The sequence below is a fragment of the Mustela nivalis genome, assembly GCF_964662115.1.
Source record: "Mustela nivalis genome assembly, chromosome: 15".
Lineage (NCBI taxonomy): Eukaryota > Metazoa > Chordata > Mammalia > Carnivora > Mustelidae > Mustela > Mustela nivalis.
In genome coordinates, this window is record NC_139034.1 from 84,534,402 (window position 1) to 84,548,959 (window position 14,558).

A 14,558-nucleotide genomic window follows, 5' to 3' on the forward strand; every position below is an offset into this window, starting at 1 on the left:
GGGACTGAAGGTAGTGTAACCAATAGGGTAATAAAGGCAATAAAACTGTTGTCTTAAATAGCAGCCTAGAAGTTTTATCCTCAACTGGGCTCTGTATTTCCAAGCGTTTCTTTGGGGAGGTTAAACATTAACTCCGTCCATGTGGTCTTCCCTACACTAGACTCACTCCTGTTTTTGGAATTGGCTTTAAAGTTAATTTTAAAGTCACGCTTAAAAACCGATTGACAATTTTTAAACATATTTCCTTCCACAATTACTTGCATTACTTGTGAAATTTAGCTCATTTAGTTATATGCACATTTAGATTGTATATGTGACTTGTATATATGAGTTAATTATATATATATATGGCTACATGTCTGTGTGTGTTTGCATGTGTACACACACTTTCAGATAAATCTCCTGAGGCCTAAAGAGAATACTCTAGAGGGAAAATTATTTTCTTTTTAAAGATTTTATTTAATTGGGAGAGAGAGAGAGCATGAGTTGGGGGGGTGGAGTAGAGAGAGAGGGAAAAACAGACTCCCCACTGAGCAGGGAGTCCGACGAGGGGCTCAATCCCAGGACCCTGGGATCGTGATCCAAGATGAAGGTGGACCCTTACAGCTGGAGCCACCCAGGTGACCCTGTGAAGATTATTTTCAAAGAAAATTTGTAACTTGTTTCAGACAATGACTGCATCATGAGTATAAAGACTGAGTTTCTAAATTATATTTTAATTTGAAGAAACTGGACATTGAAGGTATGTTCTAATATTCTTTTCCTAAAGCGTAGACATTGTGATTACCTGATAAACTAGAAATTGTGATTAACAATCACCATCTCCTCTGGTAATTTCAAGCCAAGCCATCAAAACAAACAAACAAACAAACAAAATCCACCCAAAAAACAAAGAAACAAAAAGCGCACAGGAGTTCAAAATTGAGAAAAATTGGTTCATTTTCGTTTTTTAAAGTTTACTTAATGTATTATTTCCTTACATGACACAAACATACATTTATGACCAAACACAAAGTTTGTTTAGACAATATTTACCCAAACATTTTAGGGACCTTGGGCTTTTCTCACAACCTTTTCCTCTAACACCTGTGCAGGTCTGTGCGTACACCACCTAAAATCCTTGCTAAGTGATCTGAAAAAGTTTGCCACCTCAGTGCATTTTCCAGAAAACAGAGCTTGGCAGTTCTCTTTCCTTCGATTGGAAAACAATGGGCTGAGCAGAGAACATGAGCAACGCTCAATTTGGCGTGTGTGTTGAACAGCTGAAGACGCGTCACGCAGGCTGTGAGCTGGGGTCGGTCCTCCCTCTCTCATCCAGGACCCGCGCTCTCCAGCGGTTGTGCGGGAAAGAAGCGATCACTTACAGGCTAATCTCAGGATGGACTGACGGCTCAGTTCCTGTGGTGCTAGTAATACAGACACCGAACCAACAGCCAGGGAATGTGGGTCCAGTCTTCTGGAATAACAACGTTCTTTTTGGGTGTGTGTGTGTGTGTGCCTGTGTGTTGGGGGGCTCTATAATCGTCTGTAAAGTGAACATCAGACGGGGCAAGCTGTGTAATTCAGGCTGAGTTCGGAAATGGATGAATTCCATGATCCTGTGAGGAAAGTACAATGTCTACAGCAGCTTGGTGTCTCGACCAGCTCCGAGGAGGACACGGGGGCCTCACAGAGATGTCGAATCCGGATGAAGCAGGTACACACCGTCGTTAAGTAAGATTTCACTTGTTCTGGGAGATTCTTCCTTGCCGGACTCTTCCTAACTGAAATTTCCCAATTCGCGTTCTCCACTCACCTTACCCCCTTCCCGGCCCCCGTGCCGGCTGTAAGCACTTCTGCGTCTTACCGGCCACTCACAGGTCCAGGAAACCTGCCGAGGATGAGTATTTCACCCCCCTGCGTGCTCCAGAGAGAATCTCGGACAGTTTGATTCAACCAAAGTCCACGCTGACCAACTTGCCATCCCGGTGGCCGGCACTGCCCCTCCATGAGGGTCGCATTCAGCGGTTCTGTCTTGAGCAAGTAGTGACTCTCCATCCTGGGGGTTCAGAGAGGACCAGACCTCGCTGTCAGACATAGGAGGGGTCACTTGTGCTGTAGGTTAACAGGCGACTGTGGGCTGATGTCCCTCGCAGCCTCCCTGGGACGTGGCCTCAAGCAGGCCAGCTTTTCTGCTTTTCTGCTCAGTCCACCTGCAGGGCTCACCTGCCCGATGCCAGGTCAGGAAATGGCCCCAGGTGTGGCCCTTGTTGGCTCTTTGGAGCAGTTCGCTCTGAGCTCGCTGCGATCCAGGCTGCACGCTTCTCCGGGCTGGTTCCACGCCTGGTTTCCTCAGTGTTCCTGGTCTGACCCCTTCCAGTCTCTTCCATCAGGCGGGGCGTAGAGATGGAGCACACGAGCACTCCTTGAGCTCTGTTAGAATTCCCCGAGTTGGTCTCGGGGGCAGGCTTGTGACGGGTGTGCACCCCGCTTTCAGCAAGGGTGGTCACCCTTCAGCTGAGTTTACCCCCAGCTCCCCCTGGAATCACTCAGGAGGCAGGTATCTTTCTGCCCTGACCTGAAGGAACGTGTGGTCTTCCTTTTGCTCTGGGGTGACGGCACTTTCCAGGAGGACCGTATAGACCAGAGATGGTCTCCATTAAACTCCGGATTCTGTTAGCCTCTCAGAGAGATGAAGACACGGAAACCTTCTAGAGGGCCTGACTTCCCAAAGTTCAAGTTACGGGCAGAACCTAGACATCCTAGCTGCTGTTCAGTGCCTGTTTTCTGCATTATCCCTCTGTTCCAGGCACGTCTGAGCTGTTGGGAGCTTGTCGGAGTGGCATCGGGGAAGACAGCCTTGAGGATGAAGACCGCAACTCAGATTGGAATATGCGGATTTGAATAAACCTCAAAAAGTACCAGGTTTTAATGGAAGAAGTCATCCCCAGCACACAGAGTTACTACATTGTACTTGTGTTTTTGTTTTTTAATAATCCAGTTTCGTATTTCCTTATTTTACTCTAGTCATACCATCTCCCCTCAAATTTCTGTTTTGACCTTATTTTTTATATATTGATTAGGAGGTCTGGGGCTATAAATGGGCCTGGCACAAAAGCGTCATTTGGTCCCTGCGTTCGCGGCCTCCAGCGCATTCCAGGAAACAGTGAAAACATTCACGCACTGAGGAAAACACAGAAATCGAAGGTGGCGCCGGTGTACAAATCAAAACCTGCGGGCAGCCGTTTGTTCTGCGCACAAACTCTTCTTTAATGAGGAAATCTTTGATGTCATTAACAAACAAACAAACAAACAAACACCCTTATCAGCTCCCAGTGGTGTCGGAACTGGATTTTGGAAGTAATCTCTCCCAGTTGGGAATGCCCTCCAGTGAATCATGAGACGTGAGACGTTAAAAAAAAATTCCTCTCTAATCTGAACAATACGCACATCAAAGGGTCCCCCTGTCCTCAGGGGGGCTCCGACCTGCTCCCGCCGCGGGCGACGCCCGCCGGCTGCAGCAGCGCAGCCGCGCCACCAGGGGGCGCGCGCCGCCACCGCTTCGGCCGCCGCCGCCGCCGCCGCCGCCGCCGCAGCCCCCGCACCAGCAGCCCCCGCACCAGCAGCCCCCGCACCAGCAGCCCACTGCGCTCCCCCCGGGGACAGAACCATAACCTTATTCTTGTCACAGCCCCCAAAGACGAAATGCAGGATTTACAGAGATTTCTCAAAATAGGTCTCATCTCCGTGGTCAGGAGCCCCCGGCCGGCCCACTGTACTTTCTTCCAGTCACTTAGGACAAATGCGGCGGCAGATCCTGCCGACCCGGTTCCGTCCGGCCTCCCAGCGGCGCCTCCTAATGCTGCGACCACGGCGCCCGCAGCCCCGGATCCCGCGCGACCCGTGCTCCGCCGTGCGGGGCTTCGCGGAGGAGGGGTGCGGGGAAGCCCGCGTGATCACCGCGGGGCGGGCTGACCCCGAATCAGCCCGACCCCACCCCTGCACTTGGAAGCGGAAGGAACCGTCTGAAATAGCTGCGCATGGTGTGGAAGGAGCCCGGGGACAGAACCCACCTTGCAAAGTCTGAGCTCAGCACGGCCTACCATTAGGACAGCGTCCACCCTGACAGCGCGCAGTTTCTCCCCAATCAGTTTCCCACACCCCTTCAGTGATGTGCCTGCTCTATGCTTCAAAAGAAAAAGCGTCTTTCCTTTGTCTCCTAAAACAGAATCAAAATTTAACGTATACGGAGGTACTCTTCTGGTCATCTACGTTTGTGGTCAGAACCTTTGGCCATGACCTTCTGCAGAATCGTCAAAGACAACGAGCAGTGCTAGAGAGGGATTCTCAGGTAGTTAAGTTTTTTCCTAAGTGACGGGCTTTACTAAGGATCATAGACATATGAAGTAGCAGGTGATCAAGATAAAAAATATTTTGCATTCAAATACTGAATCTAACAACTGTCTAAATACTGAATCTCATATTACTAATCATCACTAAATACTAATACTATACTAATAATAACCACTAAATACTGAATCTAATAACTGTCACTAATAATCTAATAACTGTCACCAAAGCTGAATCCAAAGGCTGAGATGCCCTTTTTGTAAATGACAGGAATCCTGAGTGTCAGTCTATAGGTAAAAAAGCATCTCTGAGAGGAAGAACTGAATGTCCTATAATCCCACATCCCTAAAAGACTGGATGCAGAGGATTCTCTGGAAAGGGCATCACGCACTACTGGTTTGTTACCATGGAGAAGAACCTTGAACAAAACGGAGACTCCCTCGGACAGCATCTGGCAACGAGCCATCTGTAGGAAAGTGCTTATTGAATTCTTTTTTGAAGTTGGCTCTGGAGGGGAGATCTATTCTTCTGGAATCTGTGCATCGGATGTACTTCCAATAGTGAGAAACCTCCATATTTAAATACGTGGAATTTTAAGGGCATTCTGTCTATTCTTTCAACTCTTGATGATAAATGATTATATATTTTTCACTATATAGAATGGGAAAAAAATTAAAACAAAAAGTGGAATTACTGAAGGCAAGATTAAGACCAACTTATTGGTTAATTTCTTTTCCTAGAACTGTGTTTAGCTCTATTTCAATAAGGAAGACATCCTACAGGTCTATGACCATTTGAGAACATGCAGAGTTGCTATAGGATAGCTGAGTTGCCATCCCAGGGGGCCTTAGGTTATCTGCAGCCAGATGGGAAACTAGAAAAAAAATTCTATTTCTCTACTATATTTAGTCCAATTCTGCCTGAGTACCGAGGATATTTCATTCAAAATGCATAAAGGACCTGGCATGATTCATATGTACTCCATCACAAAAGTCACAAGTCACAAAATGGTGACTTGTTTGGATCTTCATGTCTATTTGTAAGAGATGAACCACCAAAAACTGTGTGACAATGTTCGAGAATAAATGATATACCTATAAAAGTCTTCCTAGTTCTTCTAGAAGTGTGACAAGCCCCTTGGTCCCTGGGAGTTGTGCTCTGGGCTAATTTCTTCCCAGAAGGATGCTATTCTTGGGGAGGTCATGTTTGGAACCATCATCAGTAATGAGAAGCCAGCAAGTGACTGCATCAATAGAAACATCTCTCTCGTCCAGGTCCAGCAGCAAAATTCAAAGGACAGCTGAGGGAGACATTGTGGTTGCTAGTTACCAAGAAAGAGAAGAATTCTTTAAGAAGGCCTGGTCACACCTTAGAAAAGAAGCTCAATCTGAAGATTAGTACCTTTTCTGTCAAAAAAAAAAAATTGTAGAGCATCAGTAAAATGCCTTCAGAATTTATTCTGCACATTTTTTGAGAAGCTGAGCAGTGAAAGGAAGGCGAGCCCAGCGGAGAGTGGTGAATGAAGAGGTAGGTTCTGGGGACTGAGTGATGGGATTCTCCCCCAAGTCTTCTAGGCTCCGTGGCATTTTCTCTGGGCCCAGTGAAACAACTCCCTGTTCCTGTCTCTTTCCTGTAATGATGAAGCCATGGCTATGAAAAAGCTGAATTTCCCAAACTCAAAGACAATTAAGATCATGAAGGGGAAGACAAATACCAGATGATTTCACTTACATTTGGGATCAAAAAAACCAACCAACCAACCAGATGAACAAACAAAAGCAAAAACTGACCCATAAATACAGAAAATAAACTGCCAGAGGGGAAGGGTGTGGGGGATGAACAAAATAGGTGAAGGAGAGAGAGAAGCACAGACCTCCAGTTACGAAATGATTAAGTCACAGGAACAAGGCACAAGAATAGAGTTGATGAATTATAATAGTGTTATGTGGCGAAGGGTGGAAGCTACTCTTGTTGTGAGCAAAGCCTAATGTGTAAACTTGTCGAATCACTACCTTGTACACCTGAAACCAATGTAACATTGTGTGTCAATGATACCTCAATTTAAAAAAAAAAAAATATATATATATATATATATGGTGGACCTTCTGCCCATGTTTTGCAGAAAGAGATTAGAACCCATCTTTAGCTTTCTGATGACTTTGAAAGTGTACAAGGAAGAAGAATGAATATTCAAACAAAGTAGACAACCACCTCAAAGCCTCAACAATCTCATCCTTCATTTGAAGTTTTGAGTTGTTGTCTACTTTGAGAACCTGGTGAAAGCTCCTGACTTTCTCTAGGAAAAAAAATCTAGTTACCTGTGAATGAACAAACATACAGCCTTTACGTGAAATGCCGCACATTTCTCTGAGGTCAAAAAGATGGACGCCTGCTGGACTGTGATGTCGAGCAGAGGACCTCATCTTAATGACCATTTACGGGAAGTTTTTTTGTGAACGTCAAGGAAATTAACAGCCTGTGCCTGATGAATTTCAGCTCAAATTTAAAGGGAGATGATGCTAATCTATTTCCTTCCTTCTCTCCTCTTCCTTTCCTTCCTCTTTACCCTTTCATTTTCTGTCTCTTTCCCTCTTCTCTCTCCCACTCTTGCCATGTCTTCCCATCAGAGAGGAGCTGGAAGGTGGTCTCAATGAATAACAAAAAATGGTTGGTAAGTTCATTGACATTCTACAAATCACTTTCTTATGTACAATGGCTCTTGCCATTTGATGACAGATCTCATGCTTTTCTCTTATCCATAATCTGCAGAGCAAACACACCAGGGGGTATTTGCTATCACTAGTTTACTAATGACGAGCTGTCTGATTGCTCAGAGAGAAAGTATTCAATGGAAATAGGACAAAAGCCCGTATCTTTAGACTTCACTTAGATCTTCTTCCCACAAGACTGTGCAGCACAGGAAAGAGTCAGTTCTTAAGGCAAATTCTTAATGGAGAAATGTGGTTAACTATCTCTTGACTCTAAGTCTTATCACATAGACTTAAGAACAGTATGGCTGGTGGAGAGGTGCATGAATACGGGATCTAGAACTAATCTGATACACTCTCATGTTGAACATCTCAATATGGCACCCTTTTAGGGGGTTTCACAAAGTTTACATGAAGGAGTATGAAGGAGTCTTTCATGTTTCTCGATACGTATGGTGGCATTTTGTCCTTACAACCTGAAAATTAGCCCTGCTGCAACTGAAGCCATCTAGTGGGAAGGACCACCCAGCACTTTTTGTACTGCGATAGTATAGAGCAACGACTCTGATTATCACTTCACCATGGCAAAGGGGCTTGTTCTCACTTGTTTACTCACCATTTACTAAAAAAAAAAAAAAAAAAAATTACTCTTGGGGTGCCATGGGTGGCTCTGTGGGTTAAGCCTCTGCCTTCGGCTCGGGTCATGATCTCAGGGTCCTGGGATCGAGCCCCGCATCGGGCTCTCTGCTCAGCAGGAAGCCTGTTTCCCCCTCCCCTGCCTGCCTCTCTGCCAACTTGTGATCTTTCTCTCTCTCTCTGTCAAATAAATAAATAAAATAAAAAAATTACTCATATTCTTTATATTTTATTCTGTGTCTAAATTATGTAATGCTTGTGAATATCCAGAAATCGAACACTGATATTGGTGTTTGGCCCGGTCTGAGTCATTTGCTGAAAGAAGCAAACGTTGTTATGGATATTATAAGATAAGATTGTATCTAGCCTTTGTTGTGCATCTCTAACACACACATACACACATAAACAACTTACATAGATGGTTCTTTATGCTCTTGACACTTATTTAAGGTGAAGTAACACAAAATTTCTCAGAAAAACAGCCCCATGTGAAGAAGCAGCATAATTTAACTGGCCTTGTCACGTCCTCTGTTCTTATGTAATGCCACGATGTACACAGCATCCGACTACTGTAAGTCAGATTCAAACATCCCTCATGATTGCTAACATTTTCCCCCAGAATCATCCTTTTGCAAAGCTAATGTTGTGGGTCACGGGCACTCTGTAGATAACGTGATCTCTCCACACCAAGTTCTGAGGAAAGCATGGAAAACTACCAGGCGTATCTTCAAGGTTACATCGATCCGTAGAAGGAAACAACAAAGCCAACCAGCGTCCCCCAGGAAAGCAGAGCAGTGGGAGGGGCTGTGGGCCAGACCCCACCACCCACTGTACCTGTACAGATGAAGCTGGAGAGTCCCCCGTAGATGACTTCATCGTTGTCGGGTAAAATAAACGGACACCTCGTCTGAACCTCCAAACAGTATTGCTTGCAAGGAATTGTCTTTCTGCAGTTAAACTGAGCGACTTCAAAGTACTGGGAACACAGCCAGGCTTTGTAGACAATCTGAAAAAAGAGAAGAATCAAAAATCGGGAGGGATGACAAGAGTTCTGTCTCTAACACAGGACATGCTGTACAAGGAGAAGCATGCTATGGTGCCAAGTGGATCCTAAGGAACCTCTCCTCTCCAGAAAGCTCTTGTACACAACACCAGCTGCAGGGGGTGACAACAGAGCAACAGAAGTCTGCCACAGAGCAGAACATGGGGGGAAGGAGCCCTGAGGGAATGGGAACGGGGCCACGGCACTGGAGTTGATGTAGCTCCTTTGAAAAACAACGGAGCTCATCAGAGCCTGGAGTTTCAATACCCAGTGATACAGAAAGTAAAAAACAAAACAAAACAAAACAAAACACCGTAATCAAATGTGTGGTCCCTTGCGGTCACCAACTGCAGTGTGCAGGGGAGTTGGTTCTGAGCAGGAAGTCGGTCTAGCTATGCTGCCAGTGGACACTAGATGGCGCTGAGTCCCCTGCCACCAGAGCCAGCGGGTGGTGCAGACCAGCGGGGCCAGGCCAGCGAGGGCTTGGGCTCCAGCGCACAGAGCCGGGAGCCCTGGGAATTACATTGATGACTCGCGAGTGCACTGAAAACCTCATCGCCCCCAAACCTGGAAGCAACCAAACTCGGTCAGACCTAACGTGCCTTGGTGTGTTTCGGAGGGTGGGAAGGAAACCTCACCAAAACCCCAACCTGGACCTTAGACACACCGCCCGATGCACGTGAGTGCGTGTTCGTGTTTAGTTACTCTAAGTGTGGAACGATTGTGACCCCATTTATCTCTGTGTTTGAGAGCTATTTAGGAAAAAAAAATAATTGAAGAAAAGATCGTTTTCTATTATAAGGAAATAAACTGCACCTGAGTCCAAAGAAAACAAAGAGGAAGGCACCCGTCTATGGTCCAGGTCACTGTGATGCGGGTCGTGCCCAGATCCTAGGCACCGAGGGCTGCTGTTCGTCTGATATTCGGGGAAGATTTCGTCAACTCTGTCCTACCTAGAAACGCGATGGTTTACGTTAAATGTCCGCTAAGAGCTCAGGAACCCTTGCCAACAAGAGGAAGAACAGTACCTAGTGTTTGTCAACTTTATCCTAAGCACGGTTCAGGCTTTTCCCCCCCGCGTAAATTCTCAGGACACACCTAGGAGGTAACTGTAAGTCATGCTTTGCATACAAATGATAATTAGTAATGGAAGTAAATTAAATATCCAGAATTCAAACCCACTTTCTATCGGACTCCAGATCCTATGTCTTCAAAATTATGCTATGTTTAATCTGAAAATGTTTTTTTAAGAAGAACTTGTAAAATCACAAGGAGTTGGTGGAATCGATCTGACATCAGCACCAAATGGTGAGTGCCTGGCCGATGTCTGTGTGGTGCTGAAATTTTATTCATAACTTTGCATCAGTTTGATCAAAGTGAAACTATTCTTTGATCAAAGGTGCCTCCATGGCAGTAAAATGGGATACATGTGAAATTCAGATGTAAGTCTAGACAGCTGAGTAATTTAGTTGCTGTCATCCTTTATTTATTTATCTATTATATACTTATTTAATTTAAGTGGGCTGCACGCTCTCAGTGCGGGGGGACGGTGGCTGACCTCACAACCCTGAGATCAAGACCTGAACCAGGATCCAAGCAACTGAGCCACCAGATATGCCCATCAGTACTTTATTTATAAGGGTTTATAATTCCTTAAAATGTGAGAGGGAAACATACAAATAATTTATAATCCCATAGGTCTTTTGAACACATCTTCACATAAAAGCATATATTAGAAAAACGATACCGCAATAGCTGAGGGAACTCCTGATTTCTTAAATTCGGTGTGGAAACAACACGTTCAGGTGTGTGGATATGGGCCACGGGGACAGAGGTGGCAAGTGGGGAAGTGCCGCCTGCTGTCAGAAAGAGGCTGGGAGGATGAGTTTTGGAAGAAAGAAGAGGGAGTGGTTGTCCAACCATGCCTACAGCAGTTGCATTGTCTCAAAATGCCATCAGACATTCTGGACACAATGTATCATCTGATAGAGGACATCTGTAATATAAACCAAGCCCTGACCTAGGCATGGCAGTCTCTATCTTGTGATTCCTGGTTCTAATTTCCTTTTCTCGGTACTAGGGGAAGTGGACTGTGTACACACCGCTAACAGTAAACCTCCATTATAAGGAGCTCTGACATTCCGCATACTTCTGGGTAGTTAGATGTAGAGATCCCTCTTTGCTCTTAGGGAATGCCCCAGTTTAATTCCAGAAAGTTGCAGGTATTTTTATGGGCCAGAATGTGCTCTTCGTTCTGCCTCCTACTTTGGTTTTGCACCATTTTTCAAAATCAAGTGGTTTCTGACGAGCAAGTCCCATCCTGGCCCTGGTAGACACCATCTTGGGCACAACTTTGTCCCCTCCCGTAGACAGTGGGGATGGGGTATTGCATACTGGAGTCTGCAGGGAAATACACACATTCTTTTTGCATCACCCAACGGAATGGATCCATTTTTCCCCCTTAAAACAGTTCCTTAAATGCTACTGCCACTGTATTTCCTTTGCAGATTTTTTTGCATTAAGGTCTAGTAAGTAGCGAAAGTGCTTTTTATTAATATCAGCTAGTAGCTATGGACAGAAGTGCTCAGGACTCTGGACCTCCCATGGGATTATAACCACCTGTCTGGCCAGGTTTGGATGAACTCCGAGACTTTCGAAATGCAATGGAAGTTTCCTCACAGGAGCCTTAAACATCTCCTAAAATTTGAGTGCTGGGATGCGATCTGTCAGAAAGCCATTAGGGAAAGCTCGGGGCAGAAAAAGAAAGGGGAGGTCTTTATTTTTTACTTTAAGGGCATTGTTGCCATGTGCCGAGGCCAAGAATTTTTGAGTGTGAAATCAGAGGCTGCAGTTTTTGAGTGTGAAAGGGAAGGCAGACAGGTCTGTGGTGTTCTTGCCTGAAAAGCGTTCTTGCCCTAGGAGATGCACAGGAATAAAATGGGCCGTCTTGGGAGGTACTGAGTTCAGTGAGCTCTCGCCAGTGTGCTGTGAGGAGGCTTCTTGGTAGGATGGTGAGAGAAGTGAATGGCTCTGAGAAACTATTCCGTGCCCTTCTAGAATGTTTTGAGGAAGGGAATTGGAGAAAGTTGGATGGTTTTCAGTGGCACGAAGCTGAAGAAACGAAATGATTAATTTCTGTTAAAGTACGAAAGGATTTTCAAACCAAAGCACATGATGGAAAGTCAATCCAGTTTTCTTCTCCTCATAAAAGCTCTGTAGGGAGGGAGGTCAGGAGTCTCTTCTTATCAGGGCCTCGCTTTCTCCTCTAGAGAGGACACTCCCAGGTGTCCTCACTGGCATCAATGAGCCTCGGATGCTGAGCAGTAATTTGGGGATGAAACAACAGGGGCTTCTACAATGGAAGCTTCTATCCACTAAACGTTATTTTAGGGATTTCACAAGCCCACCACCGTCCCCCCAAGTGGAAAACATCTGTCAAAGGGTCAACATACAGCAACGTTTAAGTACGTTTGGGGTTTCACGCTGGCCTCCGACGAGGCGCTGGGGTCAGGACGACTCCCGGCTGAACTACATCCACCCACACGCCCGCTCGAGCGCGGGGGACTCTTAGTCTGGAGAGCGATGTTTGCCATCCCGCTCCCGGAGGACGCGCAAACGATCTGTTGGCCCGCACGCACTCCGCTCTGCACCCCTTGCAAACGACTAGTGACTTAGAGGTGCAACACAGAAGGTGATAAACATGGCCTAAAGGAGAACACCTGAAAATCTCAAGAAGCAGACCGGGTGGTGGGGGCTTCTTTGCTTGGTTCCCAATTATGGGAAGCGATGGGAAGCTGCTGGCCTCTGCAAAGGACTGGCTTACATGGGTAGAAGGATGAGCCTAAAATAGTCACCATTTTGTTCATTAGACTTATGCGTGGGGCCCTGAATCATCAGGGCGAACGGGACCGCCATTTAAATGGTCGTAGTGGGGCGCCTGGGTGGCTCAGTGGGTTAAGCCGCTGCCTTTGGCTCAGGTCATGATCTCGGGGTGCTGGGATCAAGTCCCGCATCGGGCTCTCTGCTCAGCAGGGAGCCTGCTTCCCTCTCTCTCTCTCTCTGTCTACCTGCCTCTCCATCTACTTGTGATTTCTCTCTGTCAAATAAATAAATAAAACCTTTAAAAAAAATAAAATAAAATGGTCGTAGCATAAGCCATGTCGGGTTCGCATTACTTCTCTTGGCTCTGGACATTCCATTTGGATGTGGTGAATCCTGTGGAGAGCCTTTCAAAAACGGGTAAGATTAAGGGCTCCAATAGAAGCGGAGATTCTCATTCCTGTTCAATACGCCTGCCTTCCGCCCCCAGATCCGTGTCTGTTTCAGTCAGCAGGTTTACCTGGCAAATATACGTTGGCTTGCTGAAAAAAATAACCAGGGTTATTTTTTATCATTAAGGAAAACGTCCGGAATCGAAAGTGGCTGTCATCTTCCTATTAAAAGGTTGCTGTCCTATTTCCGCAATCGTTAGCAAGGACAGCCTTCCTACGTTTATAAGGTGCGTTGATCTGTTTTGTTAGGTGCTTTCCTGTCAGCTCTGAGGCAATAGTGGCCCAAGCTTTGGGTGTGAGTGTGGAAGAGCTGGTTATGGGCGTGATCGTCAGCTGAGCACCTCGATGCACGCGGTGTGCTGTTGCGCTTGTGGACGGCGGTGGAAGTCAAGACACTCTTGTGTCCGAGTGTCTGCTTTCTTCTTTATTCGTGTCCATGTCTCGTTAAAGCACAGTGCACCCAGAGCCCAGCAACGCTCATGTATTCTATGAGGGAAACAGGAAAACAAACCCCTGCCTTACGGATGAGCTCAGGCTTCGGCGGCATGTATTAAGACGGACAGTGCACCGAGCTCCGAGCTCCTTGACCCTCCTGTGTCAGCACGCCTTGTCCTCCAGGGCGATGCCTTGGCTCCATTTCCTAAATAAGATGCAAATGTCTTCCAGTGTCTGTCGATGACCCACTTCGGGATGCTGTTACAGCACTTGGTCCTTTCCCTGAACTTCAGAACTCCTCTGGCTTCCGGGCGATGCCCTACATTTCCAAGGCCACCCAAACTGTGCTCTCCTCCGCACCAGAGCCCTGGGCTCCTTTGGCACAAGAGAGGGGGCCCTTCGAGGCGGCGACATGCCGGGCCGGTCTGCCGGCCGGGATGCTGTTCCCGAGGTCTGTGGACATGCGTGAGATGCTACAGATGACAAAAAGCAGAGCATTTTCATGGAACTTCTGTAACCAGAGACCCAAAGAGGAAACCCCATGCAAAGAGGAAACAGGCAGAGAATTTGAGCGGAGAATGTGTCCCTGTGTCTCCAGAGCTATCCCAGGGATACAAAGCCAACTCGGCTTCTCCTTCCCTTCTCCTTCTCATGCCTACCTACCTGGCTTTGCCCACGCTCCCTTACCACATGTGTTTTCCCTTATTTGGCGTCAGCCTGGAGCCACTCCACAGATGCTGCTCTTTCTGAACAAGCTGGCCGCTGTGATGACAGACCCAGCTGCTGGCATCGATTATTCTCTTATTTGACCTCCTGGCAGCCTTGAATGCTATTGACCGAGCTCCGTCCTGCCTTGCCTGTGGGGCTCCAGCCAGCCCCTCCCCGCCAGGCCTCCCTGTCTGCACCTGGGGCTCTGTTGTCACCTTTGTTTCCTTGGCTGCTCCCCAGAATGTTGGAATCCCTCAGGCTCTGTTCTAGACTCTGCTCCACACATTCTTCGGGGGCATCATCCACTCCCATGATGAATCAGTGGCCATCTATGAAACAGAAGCTAAAATCTTAGTTTCCGCAGCACCTTTCTTTCTCACTGACCTTCTCTCTCACGTGTGTGGTCTCTCTTGCAAGGGTCTCCAACAT

General features: G+C 46.6%; 1 protein-coding gene across 3 annotated transcripts in view; it reads right to left on the minus strand.

The window, feature by feature from the left end:
- Nucleotides 1–14,558, minus strand: part of NALF1 (NALCN channel auxiliary factor 1) — a 654,803-nt gene that overhangs the window by 28,436 nt on the left and 611,809 nt on the right. For all 3 annotated transcript variants that reach the window (XM_082700997.1, XM_082700996.1, XM_082700998.1), the window contains one exon: nucleotides 8,508–8,679. In XM_082700997.1, coding sequence (XP_082557123.1) covers nucleotides 8,508–8,679 — 172 coding nt within the window. The remainder of the gene's footprint in view (nucleotides 1–8,507; nucleotides 8,680–14,558) is intronic.